Here is a 22805-nt window from a genome sequence, read left to right on the forward strand (position 1 = left end):
CTGTCACCAACAACACCGTAAACTTCGCTCCAAGCCGTCCGATCAGCGAGAGGTATTGAACCAACGGTTCATGATTGTATTTGATCGTGAGATAACCACACACACTCGGTCACAGCCGCAGCCTTCCGGAGTTTCCTTGGCAGCAGTTGCCAATCGCGCCGTGGGATCTCGTCGAACGGAGCGGGCGGCGACGGCGATGTCAAGGGAGGCGACGAGGACGAGGAGCCGGGTCCTGGTGGTCGGCGCCACCGGCCGCCTCGGTGGAAGCATCGCTCGGGCCAGCCTCGCCGCGGGCCACCTCACCTTCGCGCTCGTGCGGCCCCACCACTTCGCACGCCCCGACTCCCCCTTGCTCGAGCCGCTCGTAGCCGCCGGCGCCACTCTGCTCCAGGTAAATGCGCGGCACCCCTAATCTCCAGCTCCACTAGAGCGTGGTTCAATTAACTAAAGGGCTTCGGTTCGTTGTGACCTAGGGGTCACTGGAAGATTACTCGAGCCTGCTCGAGGCGGTGCGTCAGGTGGACATTGTCATCTGCGCGGTGCCCACGAAGCAGGTGCTCGAGCAGAAGCCCCTGATTCGGGCTATAAAGGATGCTGGATGCGTGAAGGTGAGCTGGTTCTATAAACTTGGTCAAAGCTAGAGAAGTTTGACTTAGAACAAAACTAAAACAGCCTACTCCCTCTTTTTCTTTTTATAAGGTGTATTAAGATTTGAGGAAGTCTTTAAGGATATACTTTGACCATTAGTTTTTCTTATAGTATGTTATTGGTCACTACAAAACCAATCTCTTACTAAGGACAAATGAAATAAGAATATATTGATGTACCTTTTGTGCACTAAAAATACATATGTTTTGAGTAATTCATGGTCCAAGTTTATATAGTCTTTGCTATTTTGAATCTTACTACACCCTACATTTTGAAATGGAGGGAGCACGTTTTGAAAAGGAGGAAGTAGTTTCTGATGACATGTTTTAGGATGGCCATTTTTTATTTCATAACCTTTTTCTGACTTTGTCCACCAGAAAATTTAGGATAGCCGTTGTTGCGTTGCTTCTGACTTTGCAGTGATTTCATGCAGAGATTTATTCCAGCAGAATTTGGAGCAGATCCAACAAAGGTTCAAATTTGTGACATGGATTATGGCTTCTATGAGAAGAAAATTGAAATCCGCCATTCAATAGAGAGTGAAGGCATTCCTCATACCTACATATGCTGCAACTTCTTTATGCGCTATTTGCTTCCTTCACTGGTGCAACCTGGCCTAGATGCTCCTCCTAGAGATGAAATCAAAATATTCGGTGAAGGAAATACTAAAGGTCTGATAGTAATGCTTCTCTATTCTTTTAGTCTTATATCTGAATTTATCTGAAAGTATAAAATATTATTCTACATGTATATTTCGTTACCTCAGGGAAGAACATTTCTTTGCAGGTGTTTTTGTTAAAGAGAATGATGTTGCTAAATTTACAATTTGCACCATAGAGGATCCCAGGACATTAAACAAGACGTTATATCTGAGGCCTCCAGGAAACGTCTGCTCAATGAATGAATTGGCTGACCTCTGGGAGACAAAAATCAAGAAATCCCTGAAAAGATTCTATGTAACAGAAGAGCAACTTCTTAAAGAAATCCATGGTAAGTTGAAACTGCTAAAGATGAGGTGTTTATTATATTTGTGTTGCTTTTGTTAAAGCCCTGCTGTCCAGTGTATTTTCTTGAAATTTAATCAATTCCTTTTCAATTTAAGCTTTAAGATACTGTCGTAAAATTTGATGTATTCCAAGTTTGATGAAGTTACCGATGCTGTTTTCTGATATGTGATTTACTGATACTTTGTAATTTAGTCAATCTTTTTCAGTTTTTTATACCTTCACCTAAATAGCTGCAAGTAGATTTGATCATGGAGTAGAAGTTTGCTGCTATGTCTACTAAGAACATAGTTGATGAAAATATGAAGAAACTGTGAAACATCTCTTTTAATAGTTGCAATTTGCAAATCATTTTCTGAAAGATGTTTGTTTCATGCATAAGTCATGTACTCTCATTCTTTCTTTCTCCTCATCGCAGATGCTCCATTTCCCTTGAAGATGGATCTAATTTTCATATATTCAGCATTTGTTAAGGGTGACCACACATTTTTTGAATTTGACTTGTCAACTGAAGGAACTCAACTATATCCCCATGTAAATTATACAACAGTGAACGAGTACTTGGATACTCTAGTTTAGAATATTTGGTCGATGTATATCTTTCTTGTAAGTCATAAACAATGCCTTTTTTGTGTCAAATGGAGTATTAAAAGGAGAGTGATGGATACCTGTCCATCTTTGTTTGATCTGACAAGTGAATGTGGTGATGATCGGACAATTTTTTATCCTGCATATACGATGTGATCTTAGGTCATGCATAAATCAGTAATGGGCCCATATCCAAGCAACAGACAAATCGTAAACAAATAAAAACTCTCTGACAATTTAGTAGGCATCTTGAACTTTCCTTACCGAAGTTTTGTAAGGATCACAGAATGATAAAATGGTGAGAAAGAGTAGATCAATGTTAGGAAGAAGTCATACCACAATATTTTACAGCTGGTTGATCCTACATAAGCTGTCTCCTTTAAATATATGTTTTATGTTCCTAGGAATATATGACGATTTTTGGAATAAGTGACTTAGGTAATGGGGAAGAATGACTTCTTCCTCGCTCCTTTGGTTTCTTCTAGAAGAGGACAAAAATGCCAACAGGCGGACAGAAAGGATGTGTTTTTTCTTGTCTTCCTTCTTAGCTGTCTCCTTATAACTCTTGCTTTGTCCTTCATTTGGCTCTGCAACTGTGGGTGTTTGAAGAATGCCATGTTCTCTTTCCTTGAGGTAACTACTTTTCTGGTTCATCTTTGATTCATAGAATTGATGAAGATTTGCACCACATGTTTCCTTAGCCTGAGTTTTGATCTTAAGAATAGAAAGGAATGATGCTTTGATTTTGATTCAGTATACTTTATGTTCTGTACATTTTTGTCACAATAGCTAAGATACGTGCTAATCCATCATCCATAAAAACTGTAACATATGCATATACACTAACATGCTATCCGAACTTAGAAAGTAGTAGGTCATTTACTTCAAATCCGGACACAAACTATAAGCATAATTTGTGCTTTTTGTAAGACACCCTCCTTGGTGAATAGCACAGTTAAATCCCACCATCTCTGTTTTCGCATGTAGATTGTTTGGGCATGTCTCATTTGAAATCTGGAGTAGTTTACCTATATGGGAGCCTGTTTCTTGTTCTGCACAAGTTTCAGAATCTTCAGCTAGTTCACATAAATTGTCGTGATGATTTGCTGGTTTTATTCCTTTCTTTCCATCCTGATTTTCTCTTGAACATCTCATTTGTTTGATTGATCACATAAAAGGGCCACCTGTTGCAGCTTATGTGTTATTCATGAATACCATGAAGCTTATGGGTAAGGTTTACAACAAGTATGTTATATTTCGTAATTCAGATTTTAGTCATTTTGCAATTAAAAGAAAATAATTATTCAATAGTTTTATCATTAATCTGAAATGAACCAAAATGTGAATTTGGATTTGCTTATACTTCTAGAAGCGTAGCCCATGATAAATCTTGTTTTTCCTTACTAATTTAACTATGCCAGCATTTTGAACTTGAATTTGGTTATACCTTTTATTTTCTTGACATTACAATATTGCATATTTTGTGAATCACAGGGATTTCAAGTAATCAAGTATGCTATCTGCACAGAACTACTCGGGGCATAATAGGCATTCTCGCAATGATGCTTCCACAAAGCACAAAAGTGGCTATGAACCTTCAGACACAGAAACTGAGTGGCATGAAAGCCCTTGGAATGATGGAGCATTGACATCAGAGAAGAATCGTCTTCCTAAAGATCGTGGTAGGAATGACCAAGTTGGTACTAGGAGGCAAAACATATCTCCTAACCAGACAAGAGATTATCATGCTGAGAAAACTTCAAACTTGAGATACAGTCGTACTCCTCCAAGGGTCACAGAACAAAGGCGCCATCCTTCTCCATTTGCGGCTGTGAAGAATGAATCACGTAAGAAGAGCAGCCGGACGCCTCCCAGATTCCGTTCTTCTATGGAAAGCTTTAATAGATCATCAATTAAGGCAAGGTTTTCCCGCAATCGTTCAATTTCTACACCGAAACTACGGCCACAAGAGAAGGAACATCCTGCTAGAGCTCCTGCATTTCCTGGCAGTAACCCTGTCTCAACACATCCAGAAAGAGAAGTTGCTGATAATATAGAAGAAGATTCACATGCAGAAAATTGTTCCCAGGAGATCAATGAGTTGATTGCAAATGGCAAGTTACCTAATTCCAGATATAATGAGTATGCTTTTACGAGCACAGAGTCGGTACCTACAGGTGATATCTTCTTCTCCCGTGATTGCAGGGCTCCACTTCAGAAAACATCAACAAAGCATACCAACATTGACCAATCATTTACCTCTGACTCAAATGCCCATGCTAAGAATGATGGCACTGTTACTCAAAGTAATTTGGGCCAGCCATCACAATTTGTTTCAGCTCGGACAGGTGTTTCACGCACAACTACAAAATCCAATTATGCTACTGGTCGCCACTACCAGATAAGCAGCACCACCACTTCGAGTAGCCCATATAGCAATGGCAGATTAAGTGGGGAGAGTGGAAAGTTTAGTGAAATCACTGGGAAACTAGTTGGAGGCGTCATGAAATTAACATCCACCAAGGTGCAAAATGATGCGTGGCTTCCATGTATGACAGGGAAGGCATGTCGGAAATCAAGAACATCGAACAACAAAAAAAATGATGAATCTGAATCAAGTTTCATTCAGAAGGCACTTGTCGTTGAGAAGATTAGACTTTTGTGGGCTGATAAATATTGTCCACGAAATTTAAATGGATTTACTTGCCACAGGGAGCAAGTTCAGCAGCTTAAACAATCGGTAACCTTTCTGACTTCTTCCCTAGCTAAGTGTGTTTTTATCTATTATGAACTGTGTTTTCATAAATGCTAAACAGTAGACAGTCGGTCATCCTTTCCTGTTTAAACAGTAAATGGTGGTCGATCATGTTGTAAAAGGTCCATTAAATAGGGGAAAACAGTCTTTTAGGCTATCAGGCGAACAATGATTATAAACTTATAGTTGTTGCCTTGCTTTAACAAAGTATTTTATCGTCTGTTTCTGACATTTTCACGGCGCAATGAGTGAAATTATTTCGGTTTGTCCTACCTTCCATTTTTATCATAGTGTTCAAAATTGGTGCTCTTGTCTTCTAAACATTAAGTATTCTGTTGTGACAGGTATCCATGGAATTCTGCCCACATATTATTTTCAAAGGACCTCCGGGATCAGGAAAGAGATCTTTGTGCAGAGCTGTCCTCACCGAAATTTTTGGCGATTCCTCTCTGAATGTACATACTTAAATACCAAATATGAAAATTTCTGTTAATATATATACTCAGCACAGATTTCATCAAGTGTTTCGACTTTTCCAGGTCTCTCATTATTTGAAGAGCTGCAATGGCCAGGTCTGTTCTGTCATTAATGCTTATCGCTACCTTTTACTTTTAGGACAATGTACCAATAGTTGACACGGGAAATTGTCTCTGAAGTTTTTCCATTAATTCTTACCAGTCAACATTAATCTTTTAAAAAGAGCATGACATAAAGTAGTTATGTTTCTTGAGTTCAAGTGAGCAAAGGTTTCCATAATGCTGCAGGAGTCCGTATCTATGCCTATTCTCGTCCCAGTTTCATCCAGCAGTAACCATGTGGAACTCCACATGAGGTTTCAATCCAAGAACGCTAGATATGCTTTGATGACTCTAGCAAATGAAATGTCTGATAAGTGTAAAATCACTGAGCCAATGGTGAGAAAGAGCTTTAAAGGTATAATCACTCTCTGCAATTCTGCAACATTGTTCCTTGACATGCCATTTCATTTGAATCATTAATAACATGTTTTTTTTGGTTCCAGTAATTGTTCTCTATGATGTTGATAAAGTCAGCGAAAATAACCAGCGTCTGATAAAATGGATAATCGATTCCTCCTCTGATGCATGCAAGATAATAATGACTTGCCAGGATGAATCTAATCTCCTAGATTCTATAAAGAGTCGTTGCAAGATTATTTCAATTGGCGTGCCCAGTACACGTGAGGTGAGTTTCATTTTAGTAATAAGCCAGGACTTATATGTTAGCTTTGATCAACTATAAATCTGGAATTCATAAGACATGAGATAATTATTCAGCTTTATTAGTATGTTACTTTCATTTGACATGACTTACATGTAATTTATGCATGGGAAAACTCATTCTAGATAAGTAGCGCATTGAACATAAATAAAAACTCGACCTGAAGAGGTTAAGACTGCCCCCACAGCATTCCAAATAAGAAGAAGACGACCTTGAAAACCCCCGAGCCCGTCGAACCACTTAATAACGTTTTAATATTTCTGTCAGGTGGTAGATATCCTTACCTATATATCAAAAAAAGAGAGTTTTGATCTTCCTGCAAGTTTTGCTACTACCATTGTAAATCAATCCAGGAAGAACTTGAGGGAGGCTATATTGGCTCTGGAGGCATGTAAAGGCAACAAGTATGATCATAGTGTCCCTCTAGCATAAAAGGTTCATAATTTCCTATCAATCGACATCATATTTCACTAGTATCTGATTTTTGTTTTTGTTTCCCTTTAAATTTACCCAGTTATCCCTTCATCGATGGACAAGCTATACCACTAGGATGGGAGCAGGTTCTGGAGGAACTTGCAGCAGAAATTTTGGATGATCCTGCTCCTAAAAGGTCTGACTGTAAAATTAGAAGAATTGTAACTGTTGAGTGCTCATATTATCCTTTTGTTGATTGGGAGGCTAAGATGAATATATTGTTTGGTGACTTATTATCTGTCTTTATGTGCGACAGTTTGTGTGATTGCATCCTACTAGTCTATTTGCATAATAGATGGAAAAAAATTGTGTAGGTTATTTCTTGCACGAGGCAAGCTCCAAAAGCTCTTGGTGGAATTTGTACCTCCTAAACTAATACTCCAGGTAAATTATGCAAACTAGATATTTATTTATTGTTGTTACTCCAGGTAAATTATTGTTATTCTTTATTTATTTATTCTGTGCTTCAGGGATACTACTATCTCAACTGAGATAACTTGCATATGAACTTCATTCTCGAATCTCTTGCAGAAGCTCGTAGAACTCTTCCTGAAGGGAATTCATACTGGCGTGAAGAGGGAAGTCTATTATTGGCATGCGTACTATGTGAGTTTGGTTTTCGCACCATCCAGTTTAGCATGCACTTCTGACTTCCCTGGTGAGCTATTTTAACAATACAAGAGAGTAATAAATTTCAGGATAAGAGGTTGCCTGTCGGTGCAAGTGCTCTGCTTAAATTGGAAGGTAATTTCTTTTCCTGCATTCCAATAACTAGTGCTTGTAGAAAGTTTGCTTTTGTATTTCGGGCACCTTTCACGGGGAATTATCGGTTGGTGGCAAGTGATTAGACTCGCTTATGAATCCACCTTTCATTTGAGTTGCTATCGGAGAAGGCATATTGTCAGTGCATTTATGTGTCGTCTTCCATTGGCTTTGCCAATCACGGGAATTCCCTAAAGTATCTTTTTCCCTTGTTCAGAATTTGTTGCCAAGTTCATGAGCATCCACCGGAAAAGCCTGTCACATGAGCCCAAGATTCGTGAGGTGGCGCCGTGAGAATTGGTAGAGCATGTCCTCATGCGGTTCGGCCGTGTAAATCCCTGTGGTGTGGTTACTCTGTTTTATATATTGACCTTATGTGTCAACTTCAACTGTTATAGTTCATCTTTTTTTTTTTCGTTGTATGGTACATATGCTGCTACTGGGTGTCCAGCCGAATAAATGTCTATACGAGTGGGTACATATATGCTGCTACTGGGGCCTTGTTTAGTTCACCCAAAAACCAAAAAGTGTTCAAGATTCTCTGTCACATCGAATCTTTTGGCACATACATGAAGCATTAAATATAGACGAAAATAAAAACTAATTGCACAGTTGAACTGTAAATCGCGAGACAAATCTTTTGATCTAGTTAGTCCATGATTGGACAATATTGGTCACAAACAAACGAAAGTGATACATTAGCGAAATCTAAAATCTTTTTGCATCGTCCGGGTGTACAGCCGAATAAATGTCCATACCAGTATACCTTCTGTGTTGGCAATGTCTTGTTGCAAAGTACTCCCTTCATCTCAAATTGTAAGTCATTTCAAGAATCTTTGAGAGTCAAACTTTTCTAAGTTTGACCAAATTTATATGATAAAATAATAATTATTATGATACCAACAAAATATAATTAGATTCTTTCTTAATTATATTTTCATAGTATACTCACTTTACGTTAAAAATCTTAGTATTTCTCTCTATAATTTTGGTCAAACGTGAAAATTCTTTGACTCTCTAAGATTCTTGGAATGACTTATAATTTAGAATGGAGGGAGTAGTAATAAAGCATGGAAGCGGACGTATAATAACCCTTTTGATTGGAGGTATTAGGGTGTGTTTGGTTGGGGTTAGTAAAGTTTAATAGGTACTATAGCATTTTGTCTTATTTGAAAATTATTGTCCAATCACAGACTAATTAGACTTAAAAGATTCGTCTCACAAATTATTCTTAAGCTGTGTTTTTAGTTTCGTAAATAATCTATATTTAATACTCCATGTATGTGTCCAAATATTCGATGTGACGGACGGTACATACACTTCTGCAATAAAGTAGGCAAAGCCCTATCCAAACCGCAAAATCCATCGTCTACCGTGTTTCATGTCCTCAAATCACGTTTCAATAGAGAATGTAAACACAACGTATTTTGCGTACGAGGCCAAGCAAAAAGTAATACGTGTGTCCTTAAATCATACTCCAACAGAAAATGCAAACACAACACGTATTTTGCGTACGAGGCTAAGCAGAAGGCAAATATGCACCACCTCTATGCACGACGCAAATCTCCGGCGCTGGGTCCTCCTCCCTCTCCTTCCTCTTCTCCCACCCCCACTCCGACAGCGGGAGCACGCGGAGGTCTGGCGACCACGGACGACGACGTCGAGGCAGGACCGTGGGCGTTAGCAAGGCGCGGCCAGGCGAGCCCATGGACAGCGCTCGGCTAGACGAGTCCAATGACGGCGAGGCGAGCCGACGTTGCTAGATTCGCCCGTGGGTGGCTCAACGCTCGATGGGGAGGGGTAGACCCGGCGCTCAGCGGGGAGCTCACGGCGGAGCTCGGCTGGGAGGGGGTGGGCCGGCGCTTGGTGGGGAGCTTGGTGGCGGAGCTCGGTGGAGAGGGGGCGGATTGACTGCTTAGGGCCTCTGTGTGTTTGCCTTCGCTGTTGAAGTTCACCAATTTTAGACTATCTCCAATAATGGAGACCCAAAATAGACACCCATTCTACCATATAGGTCACGCACAGTAAAACAATAACTCACCCAAAACTTCCTTTCTCCAATAGCTACCCGAAAAACTACCGCACGCTGCTCCTCTTCTTGGTCCGGCCGCTCGCCGTGGGCTTGCCCCTGGCCGGAGTTTTTCCCCAGCACCCACCCCAGCCCATGGCCTGCTCCTCGACGCCCCTGGCCGGAGTTCCTCTTCCCCAGCACCTGCCCCAGCCCCAAGGCACGCCGCAGGCAAGCTCGTCCTCCTGGCCGCCATGGCTGCCGCCGTGGAGAAGCTCCTTCTCCTCAGTCTCCAGGCTCAACTCGGACCCCACCAACCTCGCGCCACTCACCACCATCGTCGTCACCGTCCTCCGCGTCCGCCGCATCGGGCCGCACTAGATCCGTCGCCCAGTGGCCTTCCCCGCCTCCGAGCCACAGGACCAGCGGGCGAGCTGGCTCCATTCGTGGTGGTCGGTCTGCTCCAGTCATGGAGATGCAATCGGGTAGGAAGGAGCTAGGAGGAGCAGGAGTTGGAGAGGAGAGGACCGATCGTGGCTGGGGTCGGAGCGGAGAGAGTGAGAGAAGACATATATTTGCCTTCCGCATCCGCCGCAACGCAAAATGGGTGTTGTGTTTGCATGTTCTATTGGAGAGTGATTTTTAGCTCCAAACACACTATGCACCACTCAATTTGGGTATGGATTGCCTTATACCTATGCTGTTGAAGATAGTTACTTTATTTTTCACTATACGTGATGCAAATGGTGAAATAGGTCTGGATTTGCTCTATTGGAGATAGTCTCGTGGGCTTGTCCGAGTGGTGAGACGGAAACGACATGGCCTGTGGCGTGTGCCAGTTCTGTGTGGGGTGGCACCAGTTGGAGGCAGCTCGCCCAGGCCCGGGTTCCCACCGGGCCCCTCCTAGAAGGCTCCAAGCCCCCGAAATGGAACCCGCGACTGTACCTGTACGGACGGACGTCGGCGTCTCCAGTCTCCACTCTCCAGTCCACGCCCACGGTGGACGAGGTGTACCCACGGCGGGCGCCCGATTCCCAAGTATATTCTTTCCCCGGCGTGGCGTGGGACGGGAATCAGATGCGGTGCCGCCGTGCCGGTGCGCGCGCGCCTCCCCCTCCCCCCCTCAGCTTCCACTCCACCCCGCTTCCACCGAAGCGTTATCCCTCGCGTGGCACGATCGCCGCCGCCCAGGCGCCCACGTCCCCGGCGCCCGGTCATTGGACGGCTCGGAACAGGGAGTCCAGGGGACGCCAGGGCCCACCCGTCAGCAAAAAGCGAAGAAGGCTGCTGCGGCCTGGAAGCCCGGAAATATCGAGCCAGCCCCGGACGGTGGACAGCAGCAGCGAACTCGAGGCCGTCGCTCCGCCACCTCCGCACTCGCCTGTCGCCTCTCCTCGCTACGGAGGGACGGGACCTTCCGATCGCCTCCGGTGAGTGGCGAGGGGCCCCTCCTGTTTCCCTCCGATCCGTCGCTTGCTCGTGCTTCTCTCACCTTCTGATGGCGGTGGTTTTTCTCGGGGGCGTCGTGCTGTACGATAGCATTTTCTTCGTCTCTTGCCTCTGCCCTGAGGCGCGGTCGTGTGCTTTTTATTTCCTGCCGATGCGCATACGCCCCCATTGGGTCCTTCGCTTGGCTTTGGTGCTTCTTCGTTTCGCTTTCCTGTGCATGCTTCATCTGTTGGTGATGTATTTGGTGATCAGATCAGATGCTGGTGGTTTAGTTTGCGACCGTTTCTCTTTGTTTTTCCCTCGTTTTTCGTACGTTTTGGGGTAGGTTTCGTGTGTTTTCTCTTGTCCTTTTTCTGGTGCATTTTTTTATAATTATTTTGCCTAAAATAACTTTGGTGTTCTTAAGTGCTAATAGTCTTTACTACCAGTGGTACTATTACAAGGACGGCATCAACATTTTCGTTCCCCACTTTATCCGTGGTAGGGGGGAAACGCCTGGCGATCGAGTTTTGTTTTTCTGGATCTGCTTCGATTTGATCTGGATAGGATCATTATTTTCTCTTTGTGTGGCTTTCCTTCCCTTCCCTTTTCGAGCGTCCCTTTCTTGTTATGCATGCTGCGTTTGCTATAAACATGTAGCAGCACTGCAACCTCGTTGGCACTCTCTCCATCCTCTGTTTGTGATAACAATTGTTTTGTTTCCCATCGGCTTCTACTCCATGTTTGTAAAAGGTGGTGCTGCGATTATTCAGTACTTGCGAGCATGTGTTTGTTTGTACTAGCACTGCACTTGTGTTGGTTTCTAATTTTGTAAAATGTGGTGCTGCAATTGTTCAGGAATCAGGACTAGGTTCTTCATCTTGTCTAGTGCGGAGTTGTAGGGTACTGATGTCATCTCTTCGTATGTCTTGATTAAGGAGTCTCCTTGACTAAGATCATGCTAGTTTCGATTAATTTATTTCGATCCTTCTGACGGCTGCTGGGAGCTTGCATAGAAAAGCTGCACTATGGGCTAATCTAATCGCGCCCTTTGGCAATCCCACACATACATTAATTTCACTTGGTATTGTTTATTGGCCTCTTTCTTTGTGCTGTTTGCAGTAACGTAGAAGGCCACTTTCCATTTGCCTTTTTTCTGCTTCGGTATGGCTTTGAAGTTACTCAGAAGAAAGAACTTTTCTGCGTTTTCAATTTGTTGACTGTCCATGGCTGCAAAAGTTATTCAGTTTCTGATCAGATTTTGTTTCTCCCTGGACATGACAACAGAGCGAGAAACCAATAACAGCTTTGTTCAGCTAGTCAGTAGTCACTTAGCTGTGAGGTCATGGATATGGTGCTAGTATTTTTAGTGTAGAATTGTGTAAGTTGGTTGCAGAAGTCTTCTCAGGCATTGCATGTTGATTTTAAACAGGCAATACAGATTGAAGCAATCCTTGCTCTGGAAATTCGGGAATTATGCTAAGATCAGGGATAGTGAGCTAGACCGAATATTTGAGATGGGTGAAGTTGCATATAGAAAGGATAATGAGGTTCAGCGTGATTGGAAGTAGAGCTGCAGTTGCAGCTTTGCCACTTCCAGTTTCAATTTGCTATTGCTGCTGGCTGGCTGGCCCTTTGCAGCTGCAGCTGCGATCTCAACAGATCAGAGCCGTTATTATTTGATTTGCTTACCTATTGTTTGAGCACATACTCTACTAAGTGGCACAAACTATTTAACTTGCCTCTTATGGTCCTTGAATTATAGAATTGTTGAATTAATGTTTTTTTTAAATCATAGCCATGGCTGGACCTGGTGTTCTCAATGAGCGTATCCTTTCTTCCATGTCCCAGAAACATGTTGCTGCTCACCCATGGCATGATTTGGAGATAGGTACTAAACACTTCTTCCCTTGTCAAGAATATATTCCTATCATTTTGCTATGCTTGTTTCATATACTATGATATTGTCACCTTCCCATTCCCTGATTCCCTCATGGTGTAAGAATATCAAAATGCACTAGTGCTCTGCTCTGCTCTATAAGTGATTTGCTGTTTTGTATTTGCCTTACCATGTACACTTTCAAATGCAGGACCAGGGGCTCCTGAAGTGTTCAATTGTGTAAGTTTACCGTTTACTAGTAAATTTACAAATATGGTTGGTGTTCTGAATTCTGATCTTACTGATGGATAGCAATTTAAAGCTTTTATCTTCATACTTACATTAAACTTGGCCTGGTTAGCAGTTGTGGACTCCACATTTTATAACCTCCCTACATATATTAGGTCTATTGAAACTTGTGGGACAACATTCTCATGGTTTTTGGATTTGCACATCATTTTGGCTGTGATATGAATATATGTCTAGTGGATATATATGTGTATAAACCAGCTATACACATACTAGTCGTCTAGTAGACACTAGATATATTTTTTTTTCCTGCAGCCTGGACTCCTTTATTTACCTGTCTTCAGCTGTGATGCTGAAATAAAGCATATCTCAATTCTCAAACCTATCTTATCATGTACTTGCTTGATTCCTATAAAGTAAGTTTACATTTGCATTTTTTTTTTTCAATTGTCAGGTGGTTGAGATTCCTAGAGGCAGCAAGGTTAAGTATGAGTTGGACAAGGCATCTGGTCTGATCAAGGTGAGGTCCTATTTCATGTTCAGCACATTGATTTTATTTCGGTATTTCTTAATTTCAAATCACTTAGTAATTATATGCACCATATACTCCCTATTGGAAAGGGGACAGCATTGCTGAATTCTAGTTGATGAATGTGCCTAAGCCAAGAGGCAATTGGCACAGCTCCATACAAAATGCAATCTTTATTTCAAATCAAAGGAATAAAAAGGACATGTCTTAATAATGTGTTATTAACAATATTTCCGTGACCGTTAGTAACACCTAGGATTGAGGTGGGCTTGCTTGCTACATCTTGTTTTTTTTTCACCTTGGCAGTAGGTAATCAGAGGTTACTTGTTACAGGTGGACCGTGTCCTTTATTCCTCTGTTGTTTACCCACATAACTATGGTTTCATTCCACGCACACTCTGTGAGGATAGTGACCCCATGGACGTCCTCATACTGATGCAGGTATTTAATGTATGTAGCGTTTCCATAGCCTTCCATTATCAGCTTTACTCTAACATTGCGAGCTCTTTCTGGAAGGAACAAGTTGTCCCTGGGTGTTTCCTGCGAGCTCGTGCTATTGGGCTCATGCCTATGATCGATCAGGTCTAGTCTCTCCACTTGATCGCATAATGTTTGCTCTGTTCTACCTTTGGCTATGGGCTACTGCGCTGTGTTCTTCCATGTAATTTTGATATCACTTGATGTGTCAGTTCTGACCGAGCCACCATAAGACCTTTCTATAGAATATAACAGTTCTCCTTGTAAATTTAGTTCTACCCCAAGGGCCAAGGCTGAATCCTTGCATCTTATTTAATTGTTGTTCAACATCACTAGGGCGAGAAAGATGATAAGATTATAGCAGTCTGTGCTGATGACCCTGAATTCCGTCACTACACGGACATCACGGACCTCCCCCCGCATCGCCTTCAAGAGATCCGCCGCTTTTTTGAAGATTGTATGTTCTTAAACTGTATCCACAGCTTGTCCCTAGTGTTACACTACAGATCATCAAATGCAGTAACTAGAGTCTTCGGTATATTTCTGTTGTGTTGACAGATAAGAAGAATGAAAACAAAGAGGTTGCAGTGAATGAGTTCCTCCCAGCAAAAGATGCCATCAACGCAATCAAGTACTCGATGTGAGTTTTCTTCCACATACTCTGGCATATATGTTACTACTCTATACTAGCTTGCTTTGATCCTATTCTGTACAGGACAAATTTGTGTGTTATCAAAATAGAGCTCACTAAACCAGTTTGGATGTTATACTGCAGGGACCTGTATGGCTCATACATCATTGAAAGCCTGAGGAAGTGATTTCCAGCTGCTTGATTGTGGATGCTACATCATTTTCTCAACAGCTCATCGAGAGTACCGTAGTACGACATATGTTAACACGCACGAACTGGAATCATGACCAAGGGGGATATTACCTTTTGTTCACGTTGAAACAATCGGCAGTGGCTTCTCTTTCCATTATATGTCATGTCAAATCAAGGCACTTGGCCCTGAAATCTTTGTGGTCAAGTCAAACCAGCACTTTGACAGAACGATTGCTGGATGCCTGGATTACTGTTACATAAATGCCCATTTGCTGTACTTCATTTCTTATTCTGAGATGCATCCTATTTACCGTGAGCTTAGTATATCTTATCTTTTGGTGCGTGTTCAAGAGATGCCTAGGACTCATCTGAAGCATTACTGTTATGACTCTGAGGCACTATTTGGCATAACTTGTGCTTGTGCCGAATATAGCTATTAGTTGGCGAGAAAATGCTTCAGTTCAGTCATGGCTTCTGCCTACTAGCCAGAGCGATCGCAGAAATACACCGTTTGGTTGAGTTCCCCTTGTTTCTGTGGAAGTAGCAGCTGCCCAGGATGGGAGGACGCAGGATGCCCGCCTTTTTCCAAGAAACTTTAGAGGACTCCAATCAGATGCAGCAAAAGCAAAGGCAGGGTGCAGTGGGACAGACAAGGATGGACCAGTGGAGCCAGGCAAAACTGATCCATGGTCTCAGCCAAACGTGCCCTTAAAACTGATATGATTTGCAAACGAAACGTGCCCTTAGAACTGGCATGATTTGCAAGCGAAACTAGCACAGAAGTTTATTTTTTATTACCAAACTTTTACAGTACAACAAACTCCTCCCTGAAGAACAGTCATCACATTACCAAACAGTTCGTCTGAATTAAGCTTTCATATATGCCCTAAAGCCAAACAACCTCAATCCCTCAGCGATGCCTAAGAATTTAAGAAAAGTGTGACACTGGTGTGCAATAGGGGAGTTAAGCACCGAGCACGTGGAGCATGATGGCATTCTGAGCGTGCATTCTGTTTTCAGCCTGGGGGAACACGATTGAGTTGGGAGCCTCGATGGCACCGTCTGTCACCTCCACTCCTCTCTCAGCAGGCAAACAGTGCATAAGGTAGGCTTGGGAGCCAGCAATCTCCATCAGGGCTTCATCGACCTGCAATATAGGGTAAAAAGCAAAAGTGTTAGCTGAGAGCCAAGCTGTCATTACTGAGCAAAAACAATGAAATAAGACATTGCGGCATTGCACAACAGTTGCTTGTACAGTTTCACTGTCACTTGAACACCACAATTATGATTGAGATAAAAACTAGTATCTTGAACCATATGAAGGTTGGAACATAAATGATTATTTCTCTAGTTTCGCTTCATGGGCTTATGCAAAGTATATGTAGTTGGAGTCCAGTAAGACACAAAAATTCTAGAAAGTGTGAAAAACAGACAAACCGTGAATCCCTGAAACTTCTGTTTTCTATAATCAGCTTCTTCCTTTTGGCCCATGCTGGCCCAAACATCTGTATACACAACATCTGCTCCCTTAACTGCTTCCCTGGGATCGTTTGTTATTTCAATCTTACTGATTCCAGCACTCCTAGCGATCTCCACTGTCTTCGCATCAGGCTCAAATCCCTTGGGACAAGCACATACAAAGTGAAAAGGAAGTACAGCAGCCAATAGAAGCCATGAGTGCACAATGTTGTTCCCATCTCCAACATAGACAACCTACACAATTGAAGACAATTGGTCACAACCCAGCTCAAAATTAGACACATAGAGCACATGCAATTACTTCAGTGGTATGATGATCTACCTTGGTGTTTTCAATACGACCAATGTGCTCAAGCATAGTAAGTGCATCAGCCATTATCTGGCATGGATGGTTATAGTCAGTGAGACCATTTATGACAGGTACAGGTGCATAATTTGCCAAGTCCAGAATATCCTGCAAAAACCATATGAAGTTAGGAGATAGTGCTTGGATGGAAACAAAAAGGAATCAGCATTGAGTGGAACTACCTCAAGAACAATACAATAAGGACAAACGACAACGGTCAATTATGCAGATAAAGTATCTGAGTAACAAAGGCAACTAAACAAAGATGATCTCAAAGCAAGAGATCAACCCAAAATATCACTTATTTGTCTACATCAGACGGAACAAGTTTGATACATAATTATCAAAGGACACAAACAGACAAAGAAACCACAGAAGAAAACTGCCAAGATAATGATATCAGTTCAAAACCACAATGCATCCATATACATACCAGGACCCATGTTGGCTCTTATATTATTAGTTAGAATTAAACAAACTTACCGTTTCAATTAAATCTATACTAAATCGAAGTTGGTATTTTATATTAATAGATATAATTCTGACTGGCAAAATTTTACTTTAACTGACGACTATGTACTTGTTGCTTTGAGGTACATATCTAATTGTTGTGCATAAGCAGCATGGAGAAGACAGATCAAATATGTAAAAAGAAATGATCCAGATTATGTCTCCTTGTTGGTTATGTTGGTAAAAATACCACAAAAAGAAATCTTAATCATGCAACTCATGACCATACCTGGTGAGCAAAGACCCTAGCCATAATGATGTCATTATAGCCAGAAAGTACTCGAGCAACATCACGAGTCTCCTCACGCTTGCCCATCTGGATATCATCTGGACCCAAATAAATAGCATGCCCGCCAAGTAAGAAGAATCCCGTCTCAAATGAAACACGGGTCCTCATTGATGGCTTGGCAAAAATCATCGCCATTGATTTCCCTTTGAACGGTTGGAAGCTCCTGTCCCCAGACTTTATCGCTGCCTTAACCTCAATCGCTCGATTAAGGATATTCATTATTGTATCCTTGTCAAAATCATTGATATGAAGGAAATCCTTAGGAGCCTGTTTGGCTGCAAGAAATTGCTAGAGTTAGATAGAAAGTTTGCTAAGCCTGACACAGTACTTCCTATAGAATGAAAGCTCACATCGATATGCCTAAAACATTTAGAAACAAATAAAAGTCAGAATTGAGTGCATTTGATGTTCTACACATCAAAAAGCTGGAATAGCTCAATGGTGAAGCTAAGAAAATCAAATTACACAATGCGGAATTCACAAGTGCTGATAAATTTGAAATTCAAGAAAAATGAAAGGTTTAGTAGTTCACATATCACATGTATATCTCACTCAAAATAAGCGTTCCTAATTGGTCTAGTGGCTACACTTCACCAGAACAGAATTATAGAAACGAGCCTGAAATTTGGCATGGGAAACTTTTCTAGTTCAAAGAGGAAAATACAGCTGAATTTTAAGAGGTACTAACAAGTAAACAACCTACACCCAGATGAGCACCCAGAGTTGGCTACAAACAAAAGGACTTGATCACATTTGATGACTGTCCCAAATCAACGAAATCAACCAACCATCGCAGCTCAGCTTATAGTTTATCGCATCTCACAGCATTTTTACTTCTATTCTAGTTCATCATCGAATCCCAAAACCACACCGAGACCACAGAGAAACAGCCATACCGAGACCACAGACAAACAGCCATACCCCTCAGCAGAACCCTCGATACCAACCAGCCCCAACCCAGCAACGAATCAGATTGCTTCAATGCGGCGTTAGAATAACTAACCATCCTTCCCCGCGGCGGCCGACACAGCGGGGCTGGACACGGCGGCGGCCGCGACCCCGCGGCGGGCCACGGGCGAGGCGGCGTTGGCCGCGATTGGGCGAGCGGTGCGCGGAGATGGCGGGAGCGGCTGCCTGAGGCAGGGGGAGGAGACGACGAGGTGGCCGCTGGAGCCGGAGATCGCCGCCGCCGGCGTCATCGCGAGTGGCGCGCGTGTGACTGGGGCGCGGTGGCAGTGAGGCGGATGGGTGCGGGAGTGCGAGCGCGGAGGCAGAACCTAGTCTGATTGGACCGGCTTGTACTTAGGGCGATACTCGAGTTCCCCGTCAATCTCACTTGCTCCTTCTCCCCTATCTCCGCGACAAAGTAAGCAGACGCGGCGGCGGCGCAGGCGCGGGCATCCTCGAGACCTCGACTGGATAGGCGAGGCGGCGACGACTGCCTTCTGCAGTCAGCTAATCTTCACCGTCCGCTCCATCCAACGACTGCGAGCTCTCCATGCTCCCACGCGCTCCACCTCTTAAGTCCTTAACGGGCTAGGCCTTGGCCCATTAAGAACACGGAGTCGCCCAGGTCATCGTTGATCCGCGCCCTATCATCGGTAAGGCCCCGTTCGTTTTTACGGGAACGATTCCTGCCTGTACAATCCGTTCACAAATTTGTACAAAACAGGAATTATTCTACGCCGTTCCGGGCCAGGGCCTAAGTTTTTTTCTGTCCTGACGGTGTATGCTCTCCCTCTTTCTCACTTATTATATTCATTCATATTATTCATATTAAGAAGTATATAAATATATATTTTAATATAAAACTATATTAAAAATTTAAGATGTAGGTTTACACACTTCTCAATAAGAATCCAATAAATAAGAGAGTGGGAGCCTATGTTCTTAAGAGTATCTCCAACAATTATGCAATTGGAATTTGCCATTTGTTGGAATTATCAAGTCCCTAAACGTTTTGTCAAAGAAAAAAATAAGTCCATCTCCAAGTGTTTGGCATTTTTGACTTGACATTTTATAAAATAGTGGACCCAACTATTTTTGTCCGAGATCTTCTTTTGTTTGGCGCGCTTCGCGCGAGATTTTTCCTCTGCGCGGGAATTTCCGTCGCCCGTCGCCGCCAGTCCACGAAGTCGCAAGTCACCACAGTTTCTGTGAATCACGGCCTCCCGGTCCGCCAGTCCACGAAGTAGCGGTTCGCCAGAGTTCCGTCGCGTGCCAGTAGTCCACGAAGTCACAGGTCGCAGAGTTCACGTCGCGCGGGAAAGAAGAGTTCGCGCAGGGAGAAGGAGTCCTCGCGGGAAACTACCGTAGCGCGTGGGGAGGTCGCGCACGACAAGGAGTCCAGGAAACTCCGGATATTAAAATTGTCAAGTCATTGTGCCTATGCAAAAATGCCAAGTTTGGTCCATCAAATGTTAAGTTTACCAAAATGCATAAGTCAAATGCATAATTGTTGGACATCAATTTTTAAAATTTTTAATAAAATTTTAGAATGCATAGTCTAATTGCATAACTAAAACAGAAACCCTCCTTTCAGCTATCATCGTTCACCAAAAGTCGAAGACTAGAACCGTCCAAATATAGAATTTATGAGCTACGTCACTGTCATTCCAAACCTCCGGGCTAGCTACACGGCCATGTTGCGCCGGACATGGCTAGCCGCCTCAGCAGCGTTAGCACCGACATGGTTGGGATAGGCAACGGAGGGTGCACCTGAGTTGCGACCCGACAAGCAGCGAAGGAAGCAATGTCACCGCTGCCACAACCGCCTGCCTCGCGGACTCGCTCGACCTCGCTGCCGCTGGGCTCCCGTGACGAGGCCGCGGTGGCCGCGACTTCCACGCCCGTCGCTGTCGCGCACGCGGGCGCTGATGAACTGTTGCGCGCGCGCCACTTGCTCGCTTTGCTGATGATGTCATCGTGCTGTCATGCGAAGCCGCGCACGAGGACACCGCACAGCCTTCGACATGCCAGACTCCGGCGACGAGCTGTCCGCGAGACCGACATCGCCGCCGACATCAAGGACCTCACCACCCTCCTCGTTGTTCCCTTCAACCTCGGGCTCGATCTCATCTAGCACTAGCAGCATAGCACCGATGCTCTTCGACGATAGCTAGGCTCGCTGAGTGCGACAGCAGGGGGCTCTCGCAGTCTCGCGCAATAGCGCATTCATGCGGTACTCGGTGGCTAGGGGCATGTGCCGCGGTAGGGGTTTTCCATGGCAAGGAGTGTGCGATGCACGGGGTGGGCAGGGTGCACACTACACCTGCGGCGAGCTCATCCTTCTATGACCATGCTCGCCAAGGATACCCACCACTTGCTTGACAAAATCGCTCAAAAAGGATAAACTTACTAATTCAAAGAAGAAAGTGATTCTACATAAAGTAAAGGGAGAATTGACTGTGGAACATGTAAAATGGTGGCCATTTGCCAGCAGACACTAGAAAAAATTAGATTGCTCAAAGACACTCTGTTTCTTATCAAATTTGCTCACTAGAAGACATTAGAAAAAATTAAATTTGCTCAAAGACAATCTAATTTTTTCTAGTGTCCGCTGGCAAATGACCACCATTCAGCATGTCCTTCAGCCAATTCTCAAAGATACGCTCCCACCAATTTGGCTCAGCATGGTACCCCTTGGGCAAATATACTACCAAGATTATATTTGGATTATACACATCCCAATTAGCATAGTTCTTCTACTAAAATGAGTATATGTAATTGGACTAATTTTGTATCCACTAGCTTACCTGTTGTATTATAGTTGCAATTTACTCAAATGAAAAAAGTAATGATTATGACCAAATTCCCACCATTTATACCTATTAGACCAACTATAAAGGTGTCTTTATATTGTTTCTAATTGATAAAATAAAGATTTAGTGAAAACACTCTAGAGTTTTGTATTGACAGTTAAAATAATTTTTTTGTTATTCAGAAATAAAGGACGATGCTGACTAAACCCACAAGATATAGAAATGTTTGGAGGGTCAAAAATATAAAGAGCAATCTCTATTTGAATGACTTTTTAAAAAATTATGATATTCTCGGAGATACTCTGCGCGGCTGGTTTTTGGGCGACGGGGCGGCAAAGCTCTCCAAGAGTGTGGACTCTTTATCTCCTTCCCACGGTGAATATCACGAAACAAAGCCCCTATTACTTTATTTTATGGTTGATTTTCCGAATCTTATTATTATATTTCCTCTTTCTTTGTCCAGAAGACCAAGAGACCTATACTGGTATCATTTTTAGGCCTTGTTTAGATTCTTTTTCGGATTTAACTATCGTAGCACTTTTATTGTATTTAATAATTATTATTCAACTATGAATTAATTAGGTCTAAAAGATTTGTCTCATGACTTATAAATAAATGTGTAATTAGTTTTTATTTTCGTCTAATGTTCCATGGATGTGTCTAAGATTTAATGTGACAGAATCTTGTAAGCTTTTGTAATTTTAAAGCGTATCTATGTTTAGTACTATTTTTCTTTTTGCAAAATAAACACTGTATCATTTCTGTTTGTAATTAACAAATATTGTCCAATTACGATACACCTAGCGCCTGGACGTTCGGACGAGACGTCACGTCCGGACATAGCTCAGACACCTACGCCGCTCATGTGCTCGTATGGCTCTTCTCATGCCCTGTGTCTCGCCCCAGCACCCACGCCCGCATCCGTTGCAGGGACCCATGTCCCCGTGCCCACCCCACGCCATGCCCCAGCACCCACGCTCGCATCCGTCGTAGGGACCCATGCCCCTATGCCCACCCCGGGCCCCGCCCCAGCACCCACGCCCGCATCCGTCGCAAAGACCCACGCCCTGCGCCCCGCATCGAAAAACCACAGTTGCGCCCCAAGCAGCAGCAACGACAACCATCGTTCACACCGTGTAACAACCCAATCTACTTTTGCAATATCTAGATAAAACCTTTACAACACATGTGTAACACACAGATGAAACATTTGGAACATACAGTTAGAACACCATTGCAACATGTACAACATCCCGATCTAATTTTGAAAACACCCAACATATAAAAAAGAAACGGTTGGAACACTTAAGACATGAATTTGAAACACTTTGCAATATATGTGTAAAAACAGATGAAACATTGGAGATAGATGCTTGCGACATACGTGTGCAACTATTGCAACATATGCAACATCACCCTACTTTGCAACATTCACACGAAACAATTGAAACATACATCTCAAACAACCGAAACACTTGAAACATGAGCTTACAACATATCGAAAAAACATCCAGAAAACACTTGAAACACAGCATCGCTGCACGGCCATGGCTACCT

General features: G+C 43.1%; 4 protein-coding genes across 10 annotated transcripts; 3 read left to right on the plus strand and 1 right to left on the minus strand.

Annotated features, from left to right (window-relative positions):
- Positions 23–2771, plus strand: LOC8073160 (probable pinoresinol-lariciresinol reductase 3). Of its 2 annotated transcripts, none has more exons than XM_021459271.1 (5): positions 23–391; positions 474–608; positions 1082–1319; positions 1435–1638; positions 2645–2771. In XM_021459271.1, exons 1-5 carry the CDS (start codon positions 71–73, stop codon positions 2671–2673), a joined length of 927 nt encoding a protein of 308 aa, XP_021314946.1. In that variant the 5' UTR covers positions 23–70; the 3' UTR covers positions 2674–2771. The 2 variants fall into 2 exon arrangements, with proteins under 2 accessions (XP_021314946.1, XP_002452681.2); XM_002452636.2 differs by lacking the exon at positions 2645–2771 and adding an exon at positions 2071–2346 and having other exon boundaries at positions 30–391.
- Positions 2736–7962, plus strand: LOC8073860 (replication factor C subunit 3). Of its 4 annotated transcripts, none has more exons than XM_021459268.1 (13): positions 2745–2873; positions 3419–3469; positions 3735–4980; positions 5340–5450; positions 5535–5567; positions 5760–5928; positions 6017–6198; positions 6502–6638; positions 6749–6844; positions 7023–7092; positions 7240–7314; positions 7407–7452; positions 7688–7962. In XM_021459268.1, exons 3-13 carry the CDS (start codon positions 3754–3756, stop codon positions 7762–7764), a joined length of 2223 nt encoding a protein of 740 aa, XP_021314943.1. In that variant the 5' UTR covers positions 2745–2873; positions 3419–3469; positions 3735–3753; the 3' UTR covers positions 7765–7962. The 4 variants fall into 4 exon arrangements, with proteins under 4 accessions (XP_021314941.1, XP_021314943.1, XP_021314944.1 ...); XM_021459269.1 differs by having other exon boundaries at positions 2779–2873; positions 3434–3469; XM_021459266.1 differs by lacking the exon at positions 3419–3469 and having other exon boundaries at positions 2736–2873.
- On the plus strand, positions 10548–15179 carry LOC110434899 (soluble inorganic pyrophosphatase). Of its 3 annotated transcripts, none has more exons than XM_021459795.1 (9): positions 10548–10908; positions 12705–12797; positions 12997–13025; positions 13489–13554; positions 13897–14004; positions 14080–14145; positions 14377–14497; positions 14599–14680; positions 14816–15179. In XM_021459795.1, the coding sequence occupies exons 2-9, from the start codon at positions 12707–12709 to the stop codon at positions 14856–14858; spliced, it is 606 nt and encodes a 201-aa protein (XP_021315470.1). In that variant the 5' UTR covers positions 10548–10908; positions 12705–12706; the 3' UTR covers positions 14859–15179. The 3 variants fall into 3 exon arrangements, with proteins under 3 accessions (XP_021315470.1, XP_021315471.1, XP_021315468.1); XM_021459796.1 differs by lacking the exon at positions 10548–10908 and adding an exon at positions 11032–11407; XM_021459793.1 differs by lacking the exon at positions 10548–10908 and adding an exon at positions 11435–11659.
- On the minus strand, positions 15622–18971 carry LOC8073861 (ornithine carbamoyltransferase, chloroplastic). Its single transcript, XM_002454377.2, has 5 exons — positions 18491–18971; positions 17428–17762; positions 16665–16796; positions 16301–16576; positions 15622–16010 (listed from the first exon to the last, which is right to left on the minus strand). Exons 1-5 carry the CDS (start codon positions 18684–18686, stop codon positions 15828–15830), a joined length of 1122 nt encoding a protein of 373 aa, XP_002454422.1. The 5' UTR covers positions 18687–18971; the 3' UTR covers positions 15622–15827.

The sequence above is a fragment of the Sorghum bicolor genome, chromosome 4, assembly GCF_000003195.3.
Source record: "Sorghum bicolor cultivar BTx623 chromosome 4, Sorghum_bicolor_NCBIv3, whole genome shotgun sequence".
Lineage (NCBI taxonomy): Eukaryota > Viridiplantae > Streptophyta > Magnoliopsida > Poales > Poaceae > Sorghum > Sorghum bicolor.